The 23,566-nt window shown below is 36.2% G+C and overlaps 4 protein-coding genes across 5 annotated transcripts; 2 read left to right on the top strand and 2 right to left on the bottom strand.

Annotated features, from left to right (window-relative positions):
• Positions 1-5: 5 nt before the first annotated feature.
• On the top strand, positions 6-4,641 carry ATO (splicing factor-like protein). Its single transcript, XM_086564229.1, has 11 exons — positions 6-238; positions 301-411; positions 489-736; positions 823-919; positions 1,497-1,661; positions 2,496-2,567; positions 3,115-3,276; positions 3,411-3,488; positions 3,594-3,722; positions 4,031-4,177; positions 4,270-4,641. Exons 1-11 carry the CDS (start codon positions 65-67, stop codon positions 4,414-4,416), a joined length of 1,530 nt encoding a protein of 509 aa, XP_086420355.1. The 5' UTR covers positions 6-64; the 3' UTR covers positions 4,417-4,641.
• Positions 4,642-4,912: 271 nt separating this feature from the next.
• Positions 4,913-8,866, top strand: AMK2 (adenosine monophosphate kinase). Its single transcript, XM_086564230.1, has 7 exons — positions 4,913-5,190; positions 6,685-6,783; positions 7,274-7,402; positions 7,496-7,630; positions 7,853-7,999; positions 8,268-8,342; positions 8,475-8,866. Exons 1-7 carry the CDS (start codon positions 4,981-4,983, stop codon positions 8,583-8,585), a joined length of 906 nt encoding a protein of 301 aa, XP_086420356.1. The 5' UTR covers positions 4,913-4,980; the 3' UTR covers positions 8,586-8,866.
• Positions 8,867-10,613: 1,747 nt separating this feature from the next.
• CCR4 (CRINKLY4 related 4) lies at positions 10,614-13,503 on the bottom strand. Its single transcript, XM_086566480.1, has one exon. It carries the CDS (start codon positions 13,380-13,382, stop codon positions 11,091-11,093), a length of 2,292 nt encoding a protein of 763 aa, XP_086422606.1. The 5' UTR covers positions 13,383-13,503; the 3' UTR covers positions 10,614-11,090.
• A 1,998-nt stretch (positions 13,504-15,501) lies between these two features.
• TIC40 (hydroxyproline-rich glycoprotein family protein) lies at positions 15,502-22,994 on the bottom strand. Of its 2 annotated transcripts, none has more exons than XM_086564976.1 (13): positions 22,641-22,994; positions 22,506-22,563; positions 22,406-22,423; positions 20,971-21,241; positions 20,770-20,876; positions 20,615-20,681; positions 20,008-20,086; positions 18,849-18,889; positions 17,874-17,919; positions 17,149-17,243; positions 16,682-16,785; positions 16,563-16,610; positions 15,502-15,907 (listed from the first exon to the last, which is right to left on the bottom strand). In XM_086564976.1, the coding sequence occupies exons 1-13, from the start codon at positions 22,913-22,915 to the stop codon at positions 15,857-15,859; spliced, it is 1,260 nt and encodes a 419-aa protein (XP_086421102.1). In that variant the 5' UTR covers positions 22,916-22,994; the 3' UTR covers positions 15,502-15,856. The 2 variants fall into 2 exon arrangements, with proteins under 2 accessions (XP_086421102.1, XP_086421103.1); XM_086564977.1 differs by having other exon boundaries at positions 22,372-22,423; positions 22,641-22,960.
• Positions 22,995-23,566: the final 572 nt, after the last annotated feature.

The following is a 23,566-nucleotide window of genomic DNA, read 5'->3' as shown; positions in this document are numbered from 1 at the left end:
ATGCTCGAGTTATACCTCAACCCGACCGAGTTCCTGTGTTTATTTTTAGGGTTTGTAGAAAAAGATGTCGTCGACGCTACTCGAAGTGACAAGATCTTCCCATGAAGAAGTGGAACGTCTAGAACGACTAATTGTTAAAGACCTTCAAAAAGAACCTGCTTCATCTCGTGAACGTCTCTTTCAGAATCATCGTGTTAGGAATATGATTGATTCCATCACTTCCACTACTCATAAACTCGTAAGTTTTTTTCTCGATTTTTGTTTTTCTTGGATATTTTTTTGTTGATATTTTGATTGCAGGTTGAGATATATGAGGATAAAGATAGTGCAAGGAAAGATGAGATTGCTGCACTTGGTGGACAGTCTGGTAATACTAATGTTTTCGGTGCCTTTTACGACAGATTGAAAGAGGTAAGTTTTTAATAAAACAATACAAATTAAAGTTTTCCCATATCATTATTCTTACTCTTCCAATCTAAATTTTGCAGATTCGTGAATATCATAGACGGCATCCTAGTGCTCGTGTTATTGATGCCAGTGAGGATTACGACGAGTTACTTAAAGACGAACCACTTGTCGAGTTTAGTGGCGAGGAAGGTTATGGACGTTACTTTGATATGCATGAATTGTACAATGAGTACATAAATTCTAAGTTTGGAAAGCTCGTAGAGTATTCTACATATCTGGATATTTTTTCACAGACTCATGAAATCCCTCGTAATCTGAAGCTGACAGGGTAATACTTCATTTTCCGCTTCAGCTGACTTCTATAGATGTTTCAGTCAAACATGTATTGTTTATCTAATTCATGGTGTTTTGCAGGGCGTACAAGGAGTACTTGGAGCATCTGTTGGAGTATCTAATACACTTCTTCCAACGAATAGAGCCCTTGCAAGACCTTGATAGATTCTTTTCAAAGGTTCGTGAAGCATACTTTTGTCTTGTTTTGAGGAATAAATAGTATAAATTTTTAATTGTATGTAATATAGGAGTGCCAGATATTCTTAATTAGCTTGTAAGAACTGCTATATAACATAACCAAAAAAATCAGTTTTTTGTTTTGATTTGGTTTTAAAGTTGCATGTGCTGATTTAAATGTCTGGACTATTGCTACATTCTGCATCATTCAACGAGTAATACGTACTTCTTAGCCCTATTTGAAGCTTACTAAAACTCTAGTATTGTGAGATTAATGGAGAGGAAATAATGTTGTAATGACCATGTTATCCTTTTCTCAGGTGCATCTTACACAGGTATATAGATCTTTTGACTTGATGTAATATCAGTGTTACAACTATTTTTGAGGCTAACCTAAATAAAGCTGTAGCTATTTTGGTATCTTGTATTGTATTTACGATCTGGGGCTATTTACTCTTATTTCCTCAAGTGTGGAGCCAAGCTTGTCGTAATAATTGTCTATTTTCAAATGAACTCGTGTGGAAGGTCAAAACTTAATTTTAACATCTCCTTACTGATATGTGGTCTGCTTTTGGCAGGTTGAATCTGAGTTTGAAGAGCTCTGGGCCAATGGCAATGTAGAAGGATGGGAGAATAAGGGTCTTGAAAATGGGCATATTTCGTCCCACGAAGCTTTAATAGATCTCGACTACTACAGTACCATGGAAGAGTTAATGGAAGTGGGGCCTGGAAAGTTAAAAGAGGTAACTATTTTTTTACTTACACGCTCAAGATTTTAGATATGCCCTTTTCAAATAGTTATTCCTCACCCCTGTTTGTCTAAGATTCTATTTGAATCTATGGAGTCGGCATACAATGGTGCTCTAGATGTGTGGATCTTATTTTCATTTTATAAACTTGTGTTTTACCTGTTGGCTAATTCTTTACGTGTTTTTCTATTGGGGTTGTACCATTAGTGCAACCAAAGAGTTTGGTTTTGAGGGTCTTTGTTTAGTGGTTGTTGTTGTCTGTCTCACAGGATGAACCATGGATGGGAGTGGATGGTCCATGAAATTGGTTGCTGAGGCCTCATTAATCGGGAGGACCAACTGTGGAAAACAATTGTTGCTATTCTTTAAGGATGAGAAAGAAATGGGTCTTGAAATTCCGTATGACGTCGTTCTTGGATCTAAACTATCACTCCTTCCCCTACCCCACCTTTCATATAGTAATATCATGATAATTATAACAGGAAAAAACTTCTTATCACATTCCTTTGAAATTTCAGTCACACAGTTCGACACCCTAATATACATTAGAAGTGTTATAGAAATTAGGAAGCATGCAAAGTTTGTTCTTTTGTGCCTTAGCAATAACATACATGACAAGTGTTAAACCTATTCCTTCTAATATTGCCATAGCAATAACTTTTGAATGGGGAAATAACTTTGGACAAGGCTATATGGCTTCTATGGTCATTATTATCTTGCTACCTGAACTTTGTTTAACCTTAAATTTTGATTTTATATTTTATCTGGGTTACTTAACTTTTGCATGCCTGCAACAAATTATTTGGATCTTCTGTTTTTTTTTGTCAGGCATTATCAGCTTTAGGGCTTAAGAGCGGGGGTACAGTTAAGGAGCGAGCAGAGAGGCTTTTTCTTACAAAGGTAATTGATTAACTAGTTCCTTTTCTAATTTATGCACTAGTTCCCTCAGCTGGTTGGAGGGTGGAACATACTCTGAAAGAGTTAGATTTAAGTTTTGCTTGTTTGCAGAAGTTTGTGCGCGCGTGTGTGTCGCAAGACTTGTGATAAGAGAGAAACCTTTCTCCCACGATCCGTTTGTGAGAGAGTAAAACGACTAATAAACATGACTAATGTGGAACCACTGAAAAAAAAAGATAAAAAACTAGTTAGATAATCTGTGTGTGTGGAACCTAAGACGGGGTGCCCAACCTCCCAACTCTTATCCAGTATTCCTTGAACAACATAGAAACCTATCTTAATGGGGGTACAGCACACAAAACAGACTGATTTTGTCAAAAGCAAATATTAGATATCTTTTTTGGTAGATACAGTTAAACCTAGATTCGTTGTGCTCTACTTTTGATATTAGAGTATTGTTTGTTGGTGTAGTGGTTTTCAGATATTTACACCAAGCACATGATTTTACTTACATGTACCTAAGTCTTTTTTGTTTTTTACTTCTGGTCAGCATACACCGCTTGAGCAGCTGGACAAAAAACATTTTCTCAAAGGATCATGTGGTGTAAAGCAAAATGGTACTGCTGCAGTGTCGGAACGGACTGGAGATCTGAAAAATATTGCCCTGATGGAGGCCAAATTGAAGCGACTTTGTGAAGATTTGCTAAATGAGGTTGGCTCCTTAAATATTTGCCAATTTTTTTCTCTTTCTATAATTTCTTTTTTCTTTGCTTATTTTTTTTCAAATGATCTCTTTCCTTTCATATGGTACAACTACAGATTGATATATTTTGTGATTATATGCAGATAATTGTGCAAACAAAAGAAAATGTTGAGAAGAAACAGGCTCTTACATTCGAGGAAATGGAAGCAGAAAGAGAAGAGGTAAATGCTATATCCCTATTTAGTCTTATAAAGAGTACATCCCTTATAATGCATATTACGATTGTAACGGTTAGTAACATCCATTGCTCTATGAATTTCAAACAGGAAGAGGTGCAAGCTGACAGTGAAAGTGATGACGATGAGCAGCAGATCTACAATCCTCTCAAGTTGCCAATGGGCTGGGATGGGAAACCCATTCCGTACTGGTTATACAAGCTTCATGGTCTTGGCCAGGTATATTCCCTTGATTATACAAGCCACTGCTCCTTTTTTTTTATAATGCTAGTTTGTTTGTCACATGCCTATACTCCGACACGTTTAGCAGCGGGATGAAGCGTGACATAGGCATTAGCAGTCTTGATGCATGCACAAGGTGCATTTGTCGGGGGACTTGATGTACATATGAATATATGATGTACATCAAGTGTATAGCAGCATATGTTATTCTGTGAATCAGCATATGTACATGCATGAGTGCGTGACTGATATTGACTTACTTTAGTTTTAGATTACTCCAGTCTGAATTCTGTCTTTTGCCCCAGGAATTCAAATGTGAGATATGTGGGAACCACAGCTACTGGGGTCGCAGAGCTTTTGAAAGACACTTTAAGGAGTGGCGCCATCAGCATGGAATGCGTTGTCTTGGTATTCCCAACACCAAGAATTTCAATGAAGTTACTTCAATAGAGGTATGTTTTTTTAAATTATGATTATATTCCTTGAACAAGTGGAAGGTTTTGCCTTGGGATTATCTAAACCACAAAATTTGGCATTTATGCAGGAAGCACAGGAGCTGTGGAGAAAGATACAACAACGACAAGGAGTCAACAAGTGGAGGCCAGAGGAAGAAGAGGAGTATGAAGATAAGGAAGGCAACATCTATAACAAGAAGACATACACTGATTTGCAACGACAGGGTTTACTCTGAAGTGTAACATCCATTCCCTTCAATTCATCATGTCATTTGTTGTACTCTGAAGGATTACGCAAATTTCTATTTGAGAACAAGGTTGCTTTGTTAACTATATATGTACCTACCGAACAAAAAGTGTATGGGGATGGTTTTTGCAGTAGTGTTGAAATTGTAGGATTTGTACTCTAAACTCTAAAGATAACATCTGTTTTGGTGAATCTATTGCAGAGCTATTATCAAGTATCCGTCTATCATTCCTGCTACTCTTTCTGAAATGCCATTTAATTGTATATTCCCAACTTTGTTTAAACATTTACGCTCGGCATAGATCTTGAGAAACAGGTATTTTGAATAATTTCAAACTTCCAGACGAAATGTTGTTAAGTCAACTAATTATGATTAACCAAGATCCAAAAACAGAATAAATAAATAAAATAATGATATTATGATTAGAAGTAATATCCACGTGGATAGACGTGAAGCAATAGAAAACTATAAAATATTAATTAAAAGAAAAATAACAATCCATTGGGCAGCTTCATCACCATTTTGAGTAAGCAGCTGAGAGAGTGAGAGGCCATGGCTGCTCTCTCCATAAACTTTCCATTCTCAGCTACATCCTCATTTCCTTCTCAACCATCTTCTTCTTCTCTTGTTCCTTGTTCCAGTTCACCATTAACTTCTTCTTCTCATATTTCTAAACTTTCTCTAACTCTTACCAGACATGCTCATTCTTCTATCTTTGAATTGCCCAAGAAGAAGAAGAAGAACAAAGCTTCCAATGTATCGGTAAGTCACTTTGCATTTACTCTCTTTTCTGTTTGACTTGAATTGTCACTTCAAATTTCTATACTTTGACTTGTTTGATCAAATTTGGTGTCTCATTACCATGTGGGAAAAACTAAATCTTGCGTAGGTTCAGTGATTGGTATTGATATCATGAGACTTGGGTGGTTGGTTTTCGTTTAGTGATTTTTGTATTTGAATGGAAGTTTTCTTATCAAGTTATATTGCATGAATTGAAAGTCTTCAGAGTTGAAGATTTTTTTTTGTGACCATTTCAATTTGACTTGATGGATGTTCAGTTGTCACTTATATAATTGAATGTAATAGAAAAAGGGGAAAGGAAATAAAGAAACTTTCAACCTTAGAATAGAAACTTAATCTTAGTGCACAACTGCCAAGTGTGTATTTCATTGAAATCCTGTTATGTATTTACGGACTGCTCACAACTGCCTTTCGACAATGTGGGCATAGATATGGGAAAAGTATCATTGCCACGCTTCATGATGGTAGAGGAAATGTTTAAAGGATGTTGCGATTTGTGAGTAATATTGGCTGCAATGCAACCCCAAATCTCAATGCCCAACTACCATCTCTTTTTCATTGAGATAGACATGGCATCCAACTGCTTGCAACCAAACTTATTGTGAACATTTGGAAATAAAATATATGGTTCTCCTTAGCCATCTCCTCCTTCTGTGGATTTGCCTGACCCATTAGTAATCTTCTCATATCCATTCATAGTCATCAGCTTTTGGTAGTACTCTTTGTAAAGATATTGAGTTCCAAAGCCACATTGACTCCCACAAGTTCTTCAAGAATTGTTGAACATAAGTACTTAAGTAGTCCTAGGTGTTACAACATTGGGTCTAATGGCAGTTCAGGCTAGTTCTTAATATACCTTTGCAGTTTCTTTCTACACTTACGCTCTGAGTTTCCAGATAAAAATTCACTGTGCGTGGAAAGTTGTTTTGTATATCAGAGTTCATATATAAGGTCCAGGGTTTAACGAAATGTTTGGTTTTCCTCCCTGAAACCATTATTATTATAATTTTTTATTTTTTCCCACTAAATGTTGTTCAATTCCTAAACAAAAATTTGTTTTCTCTGCCGATGGTTATCCATATTACAGATGAAGATGACATGGTTAAATCCCAGTTTATTTTAGTTGAGTGCACTGCTTTATTATGAAGACATAGTTGAATACAATTTGTACAGAAATGTCGTAATTTTATTATCACATATATCTCAATATTGAATAATATATGTGCTAATTACTAAAGTGAATTGCTTTAACAATGTCAAGCAGAATATAGCGGAAAATCTAGTGTTGAGCATTAGCACTTTTAGTTTGGAATGGTTGTTCCTTACTAACTCATAGTACAGTAAAACTTGCTTCCTTCTAAAATCTGTTGTCATCATCTTCATAAGTTTTGCTTAAAATTTTTAATTGTGTATTCGTATATTGATATTTATCACTGGGATTTCTTCTATGAGCAGATTATAGCATCTGTTACACAACCAGAACCTTTGAAGATTATGATATCTGGAGCTCCCGCATCTGGGAAAGGAACACAGTGCGAGCTCATTACCAAAAAGGTAGTTCTAGACCCAATTGTGAATCTTCTTACTGTGTTTGAAGTAATATAAAGTTGAAAACAGAATAAACATAAATAAATTTCATAATTTATAGGAGAAACATTAGGTACTTAGTAGTACTCATGGTAGTACATGGTCTTAGAATTATGGGCCCTCCCACTTTCACATAGGTAAACCTTCTGAAAGTTAAAACACAAGCACACTGTTGGATAAATTAGCCCTCCCAACCAGACTGGTGCTATTTTCCCATTCTTCAAGTTTTTTTTAGTTATATAAAACAGCTATATTCTTCCAGAAGACTTTTTGGAAACCTCAATTAGTTTGCCTAGAGCGCTTGTTTGCTATCTGCGCTTTCTTGCATGACTTCTCTTGTATTGATATGATTTAAATGGGCTGTCACATGTAAATTGCTGGATTTCACTTCATACTTTATCATGTTGGAATTTACCCTGAAGAAAACCAAACTGAATGAAGATGTAATTGTATGTAGTATGGTTTGGTGCACATTGCCGCTGGAGATCTATTGAGGGCTGAAGTCACAGCTGGGAGTGAAAATGGAAAGCGAGCAAAGGAATATATGGAAAAGGGGCAGTTGGTCCCTAATGAAATAGTTGTAATGGTATGTTCAGCATTCAACACTTGCTGGTTTATCTTTAGTTCTTTACTATCTTATTAATGTTTCAGTTTCATTGACTTCCTTTCGGTTGTCTAGATGGTAAAGGATCGCCTGTTGCAACCAGATTCTCAGCAACATGGTTGGCTTTTGGATGGATATCCAAGAAGCTCCTCCCAAGCAAAGGCGCTCGAGGACCTTGGGATCCATCCAGACCTTTTTATTCTTCTTGACGTAAGCTCCGTCCTCATAATATCTTGGTGAATATGCTCAAGTTTGCTAAACTAAACTAAATTATTGGTAGTCTGCAAGTAACACAGTGGGTTTTCTTGATGTGCCGAAGTACCTCTCTGTATCTCTATCTTGATCTTTGTTATTTGTTGACATTTCTAATATAGGTTTGCTAATTACAGAGTAGCTTTCTAACTGATTGACATGCACTTCTGATGTTTGTAGGTTCCTGAGGAGCTACTTGTTGAGAGAGTGGTTGGTCGGAGGCTTGACCCAGTTACTGGACGGATTTACCACTTGACATATTTTCCTCCAGAAACTGAAGAGATTGCGGCCAGGCTTACTCAACGATTTGATGATACAGAAGAAAAGGTATATTCTTTCTAATCTATTCAGTTAGCATTTTCGTGGCCACTTCTAGTTATAATCTTCTAGGGCTTATCTGCATTTCGAAAAGATAGAAAATAATATTTTCTCTTTCTTTTTCTCCTTAAAGGACTTGTAATCTCTTTAGTCTCTCCTATACAGCGTTTATTTTTAGGCCCTGGTTGAAGCATATAAGTCAGTTATGCTTTTGTTTGGGAACATGAATTAAGTTTCTGACAGTTTCCAATGATTTATCTATTTGGGGTGCATGCAGGTAAAGTTACGACTGCAAACCCATAGTCAGAATGTGGAGGATGTGCTATCAATTTATAAAGATGCAACAGTCAAGGCATGTGACACATGGCTTACTTTTCAGATTGTATTTAAACTTCAAAATATTGTTCAATAAAAATCAAAGAGATGTGGGATCAGTGAACTTCTTCCTAAATTATGAAATTGACAAGTTATTAATTACTTGCAGATCAATGGAAGTGTCCCCAAGGATGATGTATTTGTACAGATTGACAGTGCACTGACTAAACTTCTTGAGCAAAAGAAAGCTGCTTCAGCATCTGTTGAAGCTGGTGTATGATTCATTAATTTTTTTTTAGCAAGGCTTTAGTTGGATTTTTTTTCGTGGATTGTTGTTGCATCTGGTTCAATTGTCTGTTATTACCATTTATCTTTTAGTTTCCGTGTTTGCAATTATTGATTGCTTCCTCGGAACCTCACTTTGACCATCATAGAGCTCAACCCCACCTGGTTGCACATAAGTCGTATATGTTTGCAGGAGGCAATGGAATTTGTAAAATAGTATTCAAACACTGTGTCGAAGTATTATTGCTTGCATAATATTTGAAGTTTCTCAAATAATTGGTCACATCTGTAAAATGTTTTTCACGAGTTGTTAATTTCTTTGTTTTAATGGGTTTGAGGCTCTTAAGTCTTGGGAATTGCCTTGGGCATCAGACTTCTGATGTTGACCATTATAGTGAGCTAGAGTCCTCCCTTTTGTAATGCCTAATGGTTTATACATGCACTAGAAAGAAAGAAATGCTCTGCGAAAATATTACAATGGAAAATGCCCTCAACTATCAAATGCTACATTGCAATAAAATTTGGCTCCCACAATCTTGGGACGTTTTAAGGGTCAATACCTCGTCAATCTTTGCGGGGCAGCAAGACAGCAAAGAGTTGAGTCATAAGTCATAAGTCATAACTTGTGTCATAACTTGTTTCGGACCACGAAACAGACCATATCAAGTCCTACGTATATTTTGGTCATCAGCTGGCCCCAATGCTTAGCGCGTTGCTGGTAGAATGCCAAAACTTCAAATGGATACTTGCTTCTGTTATTTCCTCCTAATGATCTTTCGTCGAAGGCAATTCGAAGCCTGAGTTGTTCTTGCATCCAACATATTTGAAGCAAGTGTCGCAAACTCGCCATTAGTCTGCTTATTGTATTCAAATTTTATAACCTAGCCAGAAGCCCAAAACTACCTAACAGTTTTTAATGAATATCAAGACCATATGTTCTGCTTCTTTTTGAGGAGGTTAGTAAATATCCAATGAAGCCGAATTTTGTAAGACAATCTCCATACAAAGAATTTTCAAATTTGTGAGTTTTCTCCGTAAATGATTATCAATATGAAAGCAGATGGCCAAGTTTGATAAGGTGGAGACAAGCCATATCTTCAGAGACAAGCCAGTTGACTACATGGTCAAGTCTTGCAACATGAGCGTTCAAGCTATTAACTATAGTATAGGGCCTTCTCAGAGCAATTACATGTAATCCTAGCTGATGATGCAAATGGTGTTGTATGCAACAGATTTTGACTTAATATAGGTTGAGGTCCGCCTAACCTCTAAGGCTAAGTCCAATGGTGCGGCAAAACATTAAATGTGACGGAAATTGTAATCCAATGGTACATCAAAATGCTAACCCACCAACGCTATCGGTATAAGTTTACCTATCTATACCTCCAATTTTAACGATATAGCGTATGGTCTGCACACGAATAGAAACGGCGGTTAGAAAATTTGTTTGACCAAATTTATTTTTAAAATCTTTAGTTTTGGTAAATTATATTTGTATCCTTATTATTTTTTTTGTATGCTTAAGGAAAAAAAGGGCAAAATGGGAAAGAAGGAAAAAAAATTTCCATAAGCCTTTGGGAGTGGCGGTTAGGGAATTTTTTTTTTGTTTTATTTGGTTTGTTTACACGCTATTGTCAAAGGCGACTAGAGAGGTGTTTTTATTTATTTTTTGGTAAAAACCATTGGGTGTTAAAACGCTATCCCACTAACGCTATGAACTATTCTATTGTGGTTTGGTGCAATGGAGCCCCAAACCATTGGAATTAGCCTAACTGATTTATATATATATATATCCCAAGCCTACTCTTTTCCATGTGTAGGAGGACCTTATCAATGTTGGATAGCAGAGAGGCTGGCCATCATTTGATTATTCAATCAGTGTGTCATTTTTCAATTTTCTCTAAGCTAATACTTACTCTGTTGATCATTCTGTTTCTATCAGAATTCAGAAGTAATGCGAATGCTAGCAGTATATGATTAGCTGGCTTTATACAATTATGTATCTACTTGAAGATAAAATATGCATTAAAAAAGTCGTGCTAATATTATAAATGGAGATTTAGGTGCAAACAACCACACCTAAAAGTTGATCAGTCAGTATCCCTGAATAGGATCTATGTTGTCAATTTCTAACACTCAAGACTTTCAAGCCACAGCCCTCTATTAAAAAATATTCCTTGTAACTAGCACAGGATTTCTAGCCAAACCTTTTCAAATTTGTGGCTCAATTACTTTTCTATGTTAGGTACATTATCAATTTTCATATACACAATGATTCTTCTTCCACTGAATTCAATTCATGAATGACTAAACTAAGTAAATCAATTGAGTGTATGGACAAAAATGGTTAGAAGACTCTCTCAAAAAGTCTCGAGGCTAAGATGAATACACGTCTGGCATGTGTGTTTGCAATTTGTATACGATTAGAAGGCAGTTTGGCCGGTAGGGCTCTGCCTAATTCCAAGTATCCAACTTATGTCTCACAAAGAAAAATCCATGTTTAGGCCAATGACTCAGTTGATGACCGAGATAAAAATGGTTGTGGCCCACAAGCAGCTAAAGCTTTCTCTAGACTACTTACAATTTCAGTCATCGATGGTCGATCTTTACCTTCGGGACTAACACAATCGGCAGCAAGGTACCCTACGTATACAACTGCCTCGATCTCATCTGGCGTGGGAGGTGGTAGTTTAGGATCCAAAACATGGTGTAGTTCATCGGCTATTATGTGTGGTAACATAAAATCTACAACATTTCTTGGTGCACCATTTTCATGGGGGTGGATGGCCTTGAATCCAGACAACAGCTCTAGCAGCATTACACCATAGCTGTATACATCGCTCTTTGTTGTTAGCTGTTGGAGCCTATAGTACTCTGGATCCATATACCCAACCGTACCCGCTGCCCGCATGGAAAGGTGTGATTCATCATCTTCCGGGCCCATCAACGAAAGCCCGAAATCAGAAACTTTTGCTGTCCATTTAGAATCAAGTAATATGTTGGAAGACTTGATGTCTCTATGTATAACTGGTGGAACAACATATGTGTGGAGGTACTCTATTCCTCTAGCTGCATCTAGTGCAACCTTTAACCGCATGGTCCATAACTTGAGAGGTGAATCCTTAAGCTTGTGTAGATGGTTATGAAGGGTACCATTGCTCAAGAACTCATATACAAGTACTAGTTCACTGCCATCTTCACAGAAGCCATAGAGTCTCACCAAGTTCTTGTGGTTGACACGAGATAAATGCGCCAATTCTGATAGGAATGCATTCTCGTTATCATCTTGTCGTTTCGTTCCAACCCCATACAATGAACTTGTTAATTCCGCTCGCTTGATAGCAACTTCCCTCCCATCATCGAGTTTAGCTTGGTAGACAGAACCAAAACTTCCATAGCCAATTTTATGTTCCTGGGAGAAATTTTTAGTAGCTTGGGCTAGTACTTGCAACGGGAACTCTTCCAACTGACCACTGACCATGTGACTTAGTCGTTTTTCTAGTGTTGTTGGCCGAGGTGGTATGCCCTGCAGACGTAGGCTTGATCCATTCTGAGGCGCAGTTGCCACTTCATCCAATCGCCCAGAGTCATGAATACGGCACCCCCTTCCCTTACAAAATTTGAAGAATGAGAAACATAACACCATTACCAACGCGAAAGTCCCAACCGACCCAACTACTAAGAATGCAATTCTTGCATTATTATTTCTACCCTTGTTATTGTCTCCCCCACTGCTTGAAGATGGTGGCAATGCAGGTGGACTTCCACTAGGAGTTAACGTTGTTTCACAAGATCTACGGCATATAACACCATTGTTGCAAAAGATGCTAGAACCTGGTAATGGTCCATGAGGGCAATTCATTCGACAAGGCCCTGGCAATACGCGCTCAAAAACCATCGAATTGGAACCAACCATATCTCTACCAAAGCAGAACAAGGAATAGTTTGATGTAACAATACCACAAAAAGTTTTTCCCTTAGCTATGAAACTCAGAAACTGAGTGTCTGCCATACTCTCAGGCAGTCTGAAGTCATTGTCCCCCCAGCAAGTAACTGTTCCATTAGTCCGGACAGCGCAACTTCTGTTATTTCCCAAAGCCAATGATGCAAAAGTGCCTACTGGTATGTTTCCCACCCTCACACCCCAACAAGTAATACTACCATTTAAATAAATCCCACAAGCATGATTGAATCCAGCACTAACAAGACTAAAGTTTCCAGTTGGCTTACCTGTAACAATAGCTGTATCATTGCCAAAACACTCAACACCTCCAAACTCGGACAATCCACATACAAATTCTCCACCAACAGCAATCCTAGATATGTTCCGACCAATGCTAGTATTAAATCCTGGCCATTGCCAGCATTGAAGGCTATTAGTCCTATTAACACGCCCGCACATATGAGAATTCCCTGCGTCAAGCTCTTCAAGCATTGGACCTCTATAAATTCTCTTATATGCTGAAGTGGAGTTATTACTAGAGAATCTAAAACAACCAAGAGTTGTCACTAAAGACGCCGTCGGTGACCTTAGAAGGCATTGAAATCCATCACCTCCTGTTATAGCTGAAACTGAGATATTAGGATAGGTATAAGGAAGCTCAGTACTTGTAGGAAAAGTAGTACAGTTTAAGAATGATACTTGTGTGTTAGTAACAGAAGGTACTAACGCACATATAATGGTATTGTTTACATTCTCAGTGATTGATAGAGTTGAAAGAGAAAATGAAAGAATGGGATGGACAAAGAATAAAACTAGAAGAAAAATGAATGATGAGTGTTGAAGAGCCATGAGGGAGTATGGTACATAGTTTAAGAGAGAAAAATGAAGATGCTTATGATGGTTTTTGAAAGAAAGAGAAGAGGGTGATGGTGGAGTAGTTTTAGTTGTGGTTATGTTTTCGTTTCTTCTAATTTTAAGGATTGTGACATACGCGGTTTGTTAAAAAAGTGCGGGGGGGACTGATGACCAGAGAAAATTTTGACATAGTCCTTAGAACGTGCTAAGGGAGAAATATAGAAAATTCATACTTTCTATGTTACAACTTTTTTTTACTCAAACTATAGATCTGGTACATTAGTTTAGTTTCTAATCCACCCTTTTTCATACACGCCCTAAGAGCATTCCCAATGCAGTGGATATAGTGGGTTTGTGACTTTATTCTCCTCTTTTTTGTTCAAAATCTTTGCCCAATGCAAAGGTGAATATGATGGTGACTATTTTCCCAAGTCAAAACGAAGATGAAACCTTCAACTGAAATAGTGGCTGAGTTGTGAACTTCGGACAGGATGTTGGATTGCATCTCGTGTGTTTTAAAAAAAAAAATAGGTTTTTTTTTCGGACGGAATGTTTCATTCCGTCTCGCGTGATTTTTCGACTTTTTTTGTTTTTTTTTAAAATTTCAAACTGGATGTTTCATTACGTCCGGAGCGTTTTTTCAATTTTTTCGTCCAAACAGAATCTAACATCCTGTCCGAGATTAATATTCACCTTTGCATTGGGCAGCCTCACCTTGTTTTTCACCAAAACGGTGGAAAAGAGGGAAAATACTGACTTGCGTGGAGGTGAATAATAATGGCTTGCATTGGGAATGCTCTAATGAACGATCCATGGTTTCCTGGGCATAGTACAAAATATCATAATATGGTAAAATATCGATCCCTGATTTATAGATATGTATCGTGGATATATCCTCTTCTTTAGGGATATCTGACATTGTTTTATACGCAAATATCGTAGATATTATAGATATTTCTTGATAAATAATCATATATAATTTATTTGCAATCGTATATATCTTTAAGTATACTCGTGACATTTATATATCTTTTCTTAAAAATCTCGATATATATCATGATATATCACGATATTTTATACTATGTTCCTGGGTACTGTCAAAATCAATGTCTTGGGCGAGTCTGACGGCTAGACGTATAGCACGAATTGATTCGGCTCAGAGTTGAGTATTCAAGTTAAAGTGACATGAGCGTATGTAGATTGTGCCATGACAAAAACTTGTCTAAGAAAAAAGGTTCAGTCATTTGCGTGTTTTATATGTAGTATGAAAGACTATCTCATTTTTTATTATAATTTCAGTTTTTTATTAATTCTGAATTAATTAGCTATTTGACAAATGGTATCATTTATGTAGCTTTTCAACTTTATTGAATCTGGCGGTCTGGCCATCTGGGCTTTGCCAAAAAGCTATGACGTCTTGGCATTAAAAACAATTCGAGAACAAATAATAAGTTGTATTATATTACAGGAATCTCTTGCATGGGCATATTAGATAATAGATAGTATGTTCTGGTTTACTCGGACCTGAATTGTCAAACTACCATTTTACTTGTAGCAGGTCAAAAATTCAATACTGATCTTGGATGCTCGACTGCTCGTAAAGGACCAGAGCAAATATAGGTTGGGGTGGTTACGAAAAATACACATAAAAGAAGAAATAAACATTTTTAAAGTAGAAATGGAGAAGATGGCCATTCGATCCACCACCACTCTCCCTCGAGTCTTCCACTGCCAATCTCAGTGAAGGCCTCGATTAATTTGCATTTCAAGCTATCTTTACAAATCGAAAATCTACTCAATTTATCAATGTGCTTTGGATGGAGATATTATTTGTTATAGACAGCAGATACGCTAGTTTAGGAGGTTGACAATTTGGAATTGAAGGACTTTCTCGCATGTTGCAAGTTGCAACTTCTGCTGCATCTGTTCGATGTACTGTTTCAGGTGACGGTGTGACAGTATCTTGGGGCACCATGGGAGGCTAGGATTGGATGTCTTTTTCTTGATGTAAAATTTTCCAGAATAATTAGAGTGTGCAGTGCAAGAGCAGAGGAAGTTTTGAGGATCCGCAGTTGATGTTATGGGAAAGCATATGACTCAATTAAAACCATGCTGAAGTTCTAATGACCATTAAAATTAAACCTATAAAACTGTATATATTATCTGTAGAAGTAGAATACTAACACAAAATCATATAGAAACATACAGCCTATCTTGACAGATGACTTGTCTAATTCAACAAACCAGAGACCAGGAGAACGCATGGATGGAATACCTGCTCACTGCTACCAAAGGATGCATTTTGACAACTCATAGCACAAAAACTTCTGAGCAAACTACATTGTCACAGTGCTGGAGAAGGAGCAAAAGAAACACCATTTGTACAGTGATGCACAAGCTGGACAAAAAGCATGGTTATTCCTGAAAATTGTAGTTTTGGCCGCACAGTTGTGCCAAGTATATCAAGATCATGAGACTCCAGGGAAGAGTTCAGATATCTTGTTGAAAACGTCCATAACCTGAGATGATAAAAAAATAAGTTAATTAGTAGTAAATAATGACTTGCTGAAATGTAATACACATTATAAGTAGGTCCCACTGTCACGTCCATTTATGCAGTTTGAGGTCCTGACTGAGCTTTAAGCCATATACTAGCAAGTTAAGGTTCAATATATATTTGTAGTTATGTGCCTCTAGCGATATTATATATATCACAAACCCTATCAAAAAGTACAAATGTAAACAAATTGTTCGTAATTCCTTCTGTCTCCTATCTTATCATATGTAATAGGTTTTCATTTTCTTCTAATGTTCATTAAAGTATGACTTTTGCAGGTTCTACTCAGTATTTGTAATAAACAAAACAAATCGGGAAAATATATATAGTCATGATGAACAGTTTCTATTCGACCATCAATTCACTCAATCGGTCCATTGAATATAGCAACATTTGAATATTCCAATTCCCCAAGAAACTCATTATGTACAAGGATATCTGCCATAACTGCTAGAAGATCCTCATGATGAGATGCAGAACATAGAATTGCAAGAAGCCAAAAAGAAAAGAACAGTTGCTACTCAAAGTGGAAAAATACTCAAAAAGCAATCTGTTTCCAATATGACACTGCTATGTGGATATATTCTTGCATAATACCACATAATATTAATTCTCACCTCCTTGTCGTTTTGGTACTTCGCAATACTCAGAGGATTCTGTGAACACTGCAAAAGCAAACAAATGTTAGTGGTTCAAGATTATATTACAACAAAAACACTTCTGAGTGGTGGCATACATCCATTATGGCAGCTTGTACTCTTGGATTCTGGAATGCAACAGCAATTTCTGGATTGGCCATAATTTTTGATATAACCTCTTCTGGTGTAAGTCCAATTTGGTCTGCAGAAAAAGAAAATAAAAAATACAGAGGAAGAAAAAAAAATCAGAAACATCTATATCCATCATAGTTAATTCACCAGAAGAATCTGATAAGACAGATGGGAGATCTTGCAGAATGTGTTCTCAATTTACCAAGAACGGCAGAGAAGCGAATGAAAATAATCAAACTATCACGTTTTTTACTTCACTTGACTATAATATGCAACTTTGTGGATGAAAAAGCTAACTCTAAGCTGAGTATTGGTTTATTTCAGTAGGAGAGACAGTTAATACTTAATAGCAATATAGGCAATGCAAAGGTGAAGATTAACATGCATCAGAATTACCATAGAACAATGAGAGTCTAATCAACTTCCAACTCACCAAATTGCTGCTTGACCTCCGGACTGCTAAGATCAAAGTTTTTCAAAGATTCCATCATCTTGTTGTCCCACTCACCGCTTCCCCCCATGTTGTTCCTACAACCAAAAGGACAAATCTCCCTCAGAAAACCATTCAGCTGTTAAGGATAAGTCGGTACATAGAAAGCGTCACATCAGCCATTGGAACTAGGAAAAAAAGGAAAATAGAAGATTCCATGAAGGATAAAAGTAAAAGCTGATAACCAACTTCAAGAATATATATAGTCGTTGTCTCGTCAACCCACACGAAGACTCATCAAAAGGTCTAAATAGCTAGTTGAAGGTAAGGAATGGTTCACTACAGACGCAATACACAAGAAGAATGGCGTTCAAAGAGTTCAGCTCTTCGAAGATATTGGGCATCTAGAAGGTCATATGATTATTTGCCGAGAAAATACCCAATAAAAAAGTTGGATTTTGTACATTCCCAATTAAATATACAATGTCCCCGTGAACTCACTTCAGCATTGGTGTTATTGGGAAAATCAACCAGACCCTTAGCGGTTATTCCCGCAATACAATTAACTTAATAAATGATAATAAAATTGGTTTTGGAATAATAACCACAAAAACCTTTCAAAGGATAAAGTTAAAAAGTGAAGGAAATAACATTCCTTTTGCTGAAGGCATGTCAGGAAAATGCAACATTAACTCAAATTCTGGTAAGAAATACAGGAGAGTGCATACAGCATATCTTCCAGCTGTTGACGGTACTGTGGATTTTGAAGCATCCCTGCAAAATGGTATTGTTTAGAATTAGAATTTGTTGCATTTGATGTCCGCATGGTTCTTCATGAAGGAGGGCTTTGTAATTCCTTTCTATTCACCTTTTGTGCATCTCCATTAAGTGGAAAGCCAAAACACTGGTTAATAGTTAATAGATACCAAAAGAATTTCTGGAAACCTATGCTTACGATAGCAACAGAGAAAGGAGAATATAGAAAGAAGGGTTAACTAGGATTACCCCCCAACTAGATGAGCCAATTAGGATTTACCCCCTACTAGATTGGAAATTAGGGTCTCCCCTAGTTACACTACAGATCCTCCTAGTCAACTTGAGTTAACTGTAACTTTGTTGTGTAATTTTTTTTTTTTTTTTTTTGTGTGTGTGTGTCATATTTCCAATCTAGTTAACCCTAGAAAGAAACTACTGATGAAACACATGGCAATACACACAGAATCTAGTAGTTATCTTGTAGACACAATCGTAGTGAAAATTCAATATGTTCATTGGACTACATACCCAAAAAACATCATACGACTTGTACAATATTGTATTGTGGCAAATGTGCCTTCCCAGTGTGGAGCAATTGTAGTACAGCAATCAATTCTTTGGCACAAGTTCTAGTTGTGAAACAATGCTCATTCCACAGTTTTCACAGGCCATATTATACAGCCCATCAAAGTGATACTAGAGGGTCAGATTTAAAGATTTTGAGAAAAGAGAGTCCTAACCACTGAGAGAGAGAGAGAGAGAGAGGATTTTTTTTTGGTCCGAAAATAGAGACCCGTACATCTGTTTGCTTCTTTGATTTTTCCTTCCAATCGGTACTTTCACTTACTATTACAGAAGGCTAAGCAGACACATGTTCAACAGAATAGGCAAACATGGAAAATGATATCTTGGAGAAATGGAGAATACGACTACAATGGATGGCTTACATTTGAAAGTAGTTGGATTCCTCATCTCCTCTGGTAAATAGCTGCAAATATAAAAGAAAAGTTGGAAAGTCTTTCTCACAGAAAAAAATTATCAACAAGAAAATTGAATACACTACCTATATGAAAACAGAGAAATGTTACAAAAACTGTTATTGCTAATTTGAATATAATACCTCAAATAAGTATAGAAAAGATTGAGCAAATTGTTCAAAACATCGATCGAAAAGAAAACTCATAATTACTTCAGCACAATCGAAAAATAAACACGAGGCAGAATAGAGCAATCATCTAGAATAATGTCATTGCAAAAAAGGATATCACAATCTCATAAAAGTAAAAGCCAATGGAAATCAATGAGTAGATCTTGTAATATCTATCAGTATTTCATGAACTAATAAAATTATGGGACTTATCAGATAACAAACCAAAAGATAGAAAAAGATGGCCTACAGGATAACAAAAAATATACAAGAGCCCCAAAATTAGCCTCTAATTTCACAATATTTACCTTCAGTAATGTATTCTGGTGTGGTTAAGTCAAATTGGAAACCAGAAATCAGATGTAGTATAATCAAAATTGAATATCAACCCCAAAACAATGTAGATACTAGGAATGAGATATTAGATTCCTTTTCTTTTTACTCTTATTTGAATCAAAAGGACAATAATTGACAGAACAAACGACATTTTAGTATAATCAAATTTGAATATTAAGTCCGCAACAATCTAGATAGTAGGAATGAGATACTAAATTCTTTTTCCTTTTACTCTTATTTGCTGTTGCCTAACGCTCCAGTAAAACATTCCTCACCTCAAGTGTTATTAAAAATTTCAAATTTTCAAATACCAGACATGCCTGCTTATAAAGAACACTCATGAACCCAGGTCGAAATGCCCTGTACACCAGTAGATAAGTCAAACTGGCTACCAACCGCCCATTGGGATAGATGTACTCCGCAACAGAGTTGTAAAATTCAAAAATGGGTCTAGACACCATGAAAACTATTAACTTGAAGATTTACTTTAAATCACATCTAAATGACAAACGAACAACCCTTTTATAATGCACAGGTTGTGCTGAAATCTTTTAGGGTCGTGAAAATCAATATAAAATAAATCCAAAAAAACAATAACAATGAAATTGTTTGAAGTCACTTACGGAAACACCATCTTCTGCACTGTGGGATCTTCCATCATTTTCTCCAAAGCTTCCACAGAGAGGACAGAACCCGCTTTTCCTGTTCATGCATTACTCAGCCTGTTATTTCCATGTCCTCAATTTTTTCCCCTCAAAGTCTCAACAACTAAAATACTAAATATCTGAAGATTCAGTATACAGAGTTTCTTGAAAAAATATAAATAAAAGGGAAACATATCTGGATGATTTATTGATATGTCGTAATATCAGTAATTAATCACATGCCACCAGAAATAGCAAGTAATAAGATAATATGTCACTCATGTTATAACTTATAACGACGATTCCACAACCTTTTTGTTTCCCTTGTACTCAAGGACTAACAATAGCAGATATTGAAGACCTCAAACTAGTAAGTGTATCCCAGCCAAACAGTTGGAGATACAGGAATCACCTCCAATAGGCAAAAAAAAAAAAAAAGTTACTCTTTTTTTCTCCCTAAAAGATATGACAACATCTTAATAACTAAGTAGAAACCAAGCATATTGCAAATAATGTCATCTCCAAGTTCAAGAGTGTTATGGTGCATTTACGTATCACATGAAATTATAACTGGTTGAATACTCACTGTTAGAATTTGACTGTTCATTGTAACTGCCAGTGTCCCGCATGACAGCTGCTCCATTTTGATAAACCTTCATAAACAATTTCGAAACAATTACCCTACACATTCCAAAAAAATTAAACCTCCCTAACTCAATGCCAAGAGTGACGAGGACTCACTTCCTCTGCTATGTGATCATCTTTCGGTGGACTTGTCTCCTTAAATTCATCAGGACTTTTAAAGGGTTCTTTTTGCACCATTTCTTCTGGAGAAACATCTACAAAAGCTGCATGAGAAAGGTTATTCAGAAATCCTGACGAAAGGAAACATATTATCAAGTGAACATTGTAAAGTTTGAAAAATGGGACTCCAAACTATACCATATCTCTTTGATTCCTCTTTTACTTCTGTCTTGGTGTTGATTTCAGTTGCTGGTGCTGCCTCTACTTTAGTTGCAGGAACATCTACAGTGACTACCGACTGTGAAGGTGAAGAAGAAGAAGTCGTCGGGGGTGACATAGTGGGGTTTGTATATGGGAAAGGAGTTCCTTGAGAGAAGGCACTCTTGCCAAAGGGAGTGTTACTAAAGGGGTTATTTTCTGAAGGCATTTGCCCCATCATTGTCTTGAAAGCTTGCTGCATAGCATATTTCTGAAAGAAGATTTCCACCCCCAGTAGTTCATATCATAAGTAGTAGTAAATCATCAAGAAATAAATATAGTAAACAATCAGGGTAATTTACCACCAATATCCTATCCATAAATAAGCTCTACACTGTGTTTAAATGAATAGATCATACAATTTTGAGACCCTTTCATTACTCTCTTAATGTGTACCCAGGGATGGAGCCAAGATTCTAAACAAGGGAGTGCGAGATTATGTGCACATCCCACCTACTTTAAAAAAAAGTATGCAATTTTTTATTTTTATTTTTTTTGTCAGAAGGTCTAAACAATAAATATCAACAAAATTATGCATTTATTTCAATTCACAAAACTAGAGTGCGTTGACTACTAACAAGAATTTTATATTAACTGATGAAGTTAATTACTTAAACACTTAAATCATTAATTGATACTATTATGTTTATATATATCTACATAATCTAGTCCACAAGTCTACAATAATTCAACAAATTGTTAACTTCCTAGCTATAATGTTATAAATCTATATAACTCAACTATCATATGGAGAAAACTATAAAAGATTAACATTGAAAGTAAAAAATTTATTTATTTTGTTTTATTTTTTATTTTTGTTTTTTTTTAGTGGAAATTTCATTAATAATGATAACGAGTTTTACAAATAATTAGGGCAGGCGTGCAATAAGCTGGGTATGACAGGTAGAGCTTACAGGTTGGGGTTGGGTTTGTTATGGGTGATTAGAATTATACAAACTGACTGTTTGGGCTTTACGCATTTGGTTTATTGGAATGTTTTTTATTAGTTTTTTTTTCATACTATTTTTTTTTTTGATTATATTCTCACTATAGTGAAAGTGAAAATTTTAGAGGCGTTAGTGGAAGTTTGCTAAAAAAAATGGGGATGGCGAGTCTTTATAGTTTGAAGATTTTTTAGACAATTTGTATAGGCAATTAGTTATGTGGTAATGGAGCTTTTCTAATCTCATGCCACCCACCCCACCCCACCCCACCCCACCCCACCCCACATACATATCCCTATATCCCTATATCCATCTATGTGTGTAACTAACAAACCAGAAAAAAAAAGTCTTTAAAAACACAATAGACTAAAGAAGACCTAGGACTAGAAATGGGTACCTTGTATAAAGTGAAAACGAATGAATGCACTCACCTTTAAGTTTGTTACCACCTGGCACAAGTGATTCAGATTTATCAGTACAAAGAAAAAATAAAATAACATATGGGCATGCATAGATGTGGTGGATTCATACCCAAGAAAACAGTGCAGAGAGGCCAACTCCAATTCCAATCCAGAAAAGCGGCGAACCTCTACAAACAGAAGATTTTTTTTAAAAAAAAAGTTGATCTAAGTTAACATAATAGAGTCTTAGTCTTATTAGTCTTACATAGTAGAGGAGGAGGAGGATGGTGGTGGCACATAGATATCCGGTCTGACACCAACCGATGAAGATGTTCCATTGCCACTCGATGACGAAATGCTTGCAAAAATTGTACTAGTTTTACGAGCAATAAGGAAACCGGGTTTACTGCTTCTAGAAAGATTCGGTTGAGTTGATAAAAAAGACGACCTTCTTCTGATTGGAATCAAAGCATTCAAGTTTGAATAATTGGGAGAACCCAAGAGAAGTTTCGGGGTTGAGATTAGGGCAGAAGCTTCCATCGAAACAAATTGAGGAGTCCACTGTTTTTTCTTTCAGGGTTTTTCAAGACTTTGACAAATGGATAATAAAATATATATGGGACCGCCGAGATGCCATGGAATATCGTCCTATTATCGATTCACAATGTGGACGGCCCATTAATTTTATATGAATGGGCTTTATTGTTTTACATATCTCTACAGTCTACACTATATGATACCTGAAGCCTCCTTAGGCAAATTTAAATCCATTTATTTACTTAATTTAGAAACACCTCCCTCACTAAATTTAAAATAAGTTCCACTTTTATTAATATAATTTACATACAGTTTTTTTTTATTAATAATTTAGAAACACTCTTTATCCAATAGTCACTTATAGTCACTTAAAAGGAAGATGGAGGAGTGGAGATGGAGAAGGAGAGGGGAGAGGAAAAGGAAATAATTACTTGGTTTTGTCTTATTTCCCTCCCAAAATTTAAAATTAAAAATAAGCCCCCACATTGAAATTTTTTTATTATTCATAATTTAAAAGAATCTCTCTAATATCACTTAAATAACATAATTATCTCTCATTTTGTTTTAAAAAAATAAAGAGATGAATCTCTCCTATATAATTACAATTACAATTTACAATTATAATCCAAAGAAACCATACTAACTATCGATCTC

This window comes from Coptis chinensis, chromosome 6, assembly GCF_015680905.1.
Source record: "Coptis chinensis isolate HL-2020 chromosome 6, ASM1568090v1, whole genome shotgun sequence".
NCBI classification, from domain to species: Eukaryota; Viridiplantae; Streptophyta; class Magnoliopsida; order Ranunculales; family Ranunculaceae; genus Coptis; species Coptis chinensis.
The sequence above is the reverse complement of the archived record's forward strand: the minus strand, read 5'-3'. Positions and strand labels throughout refer to the sequence as shown.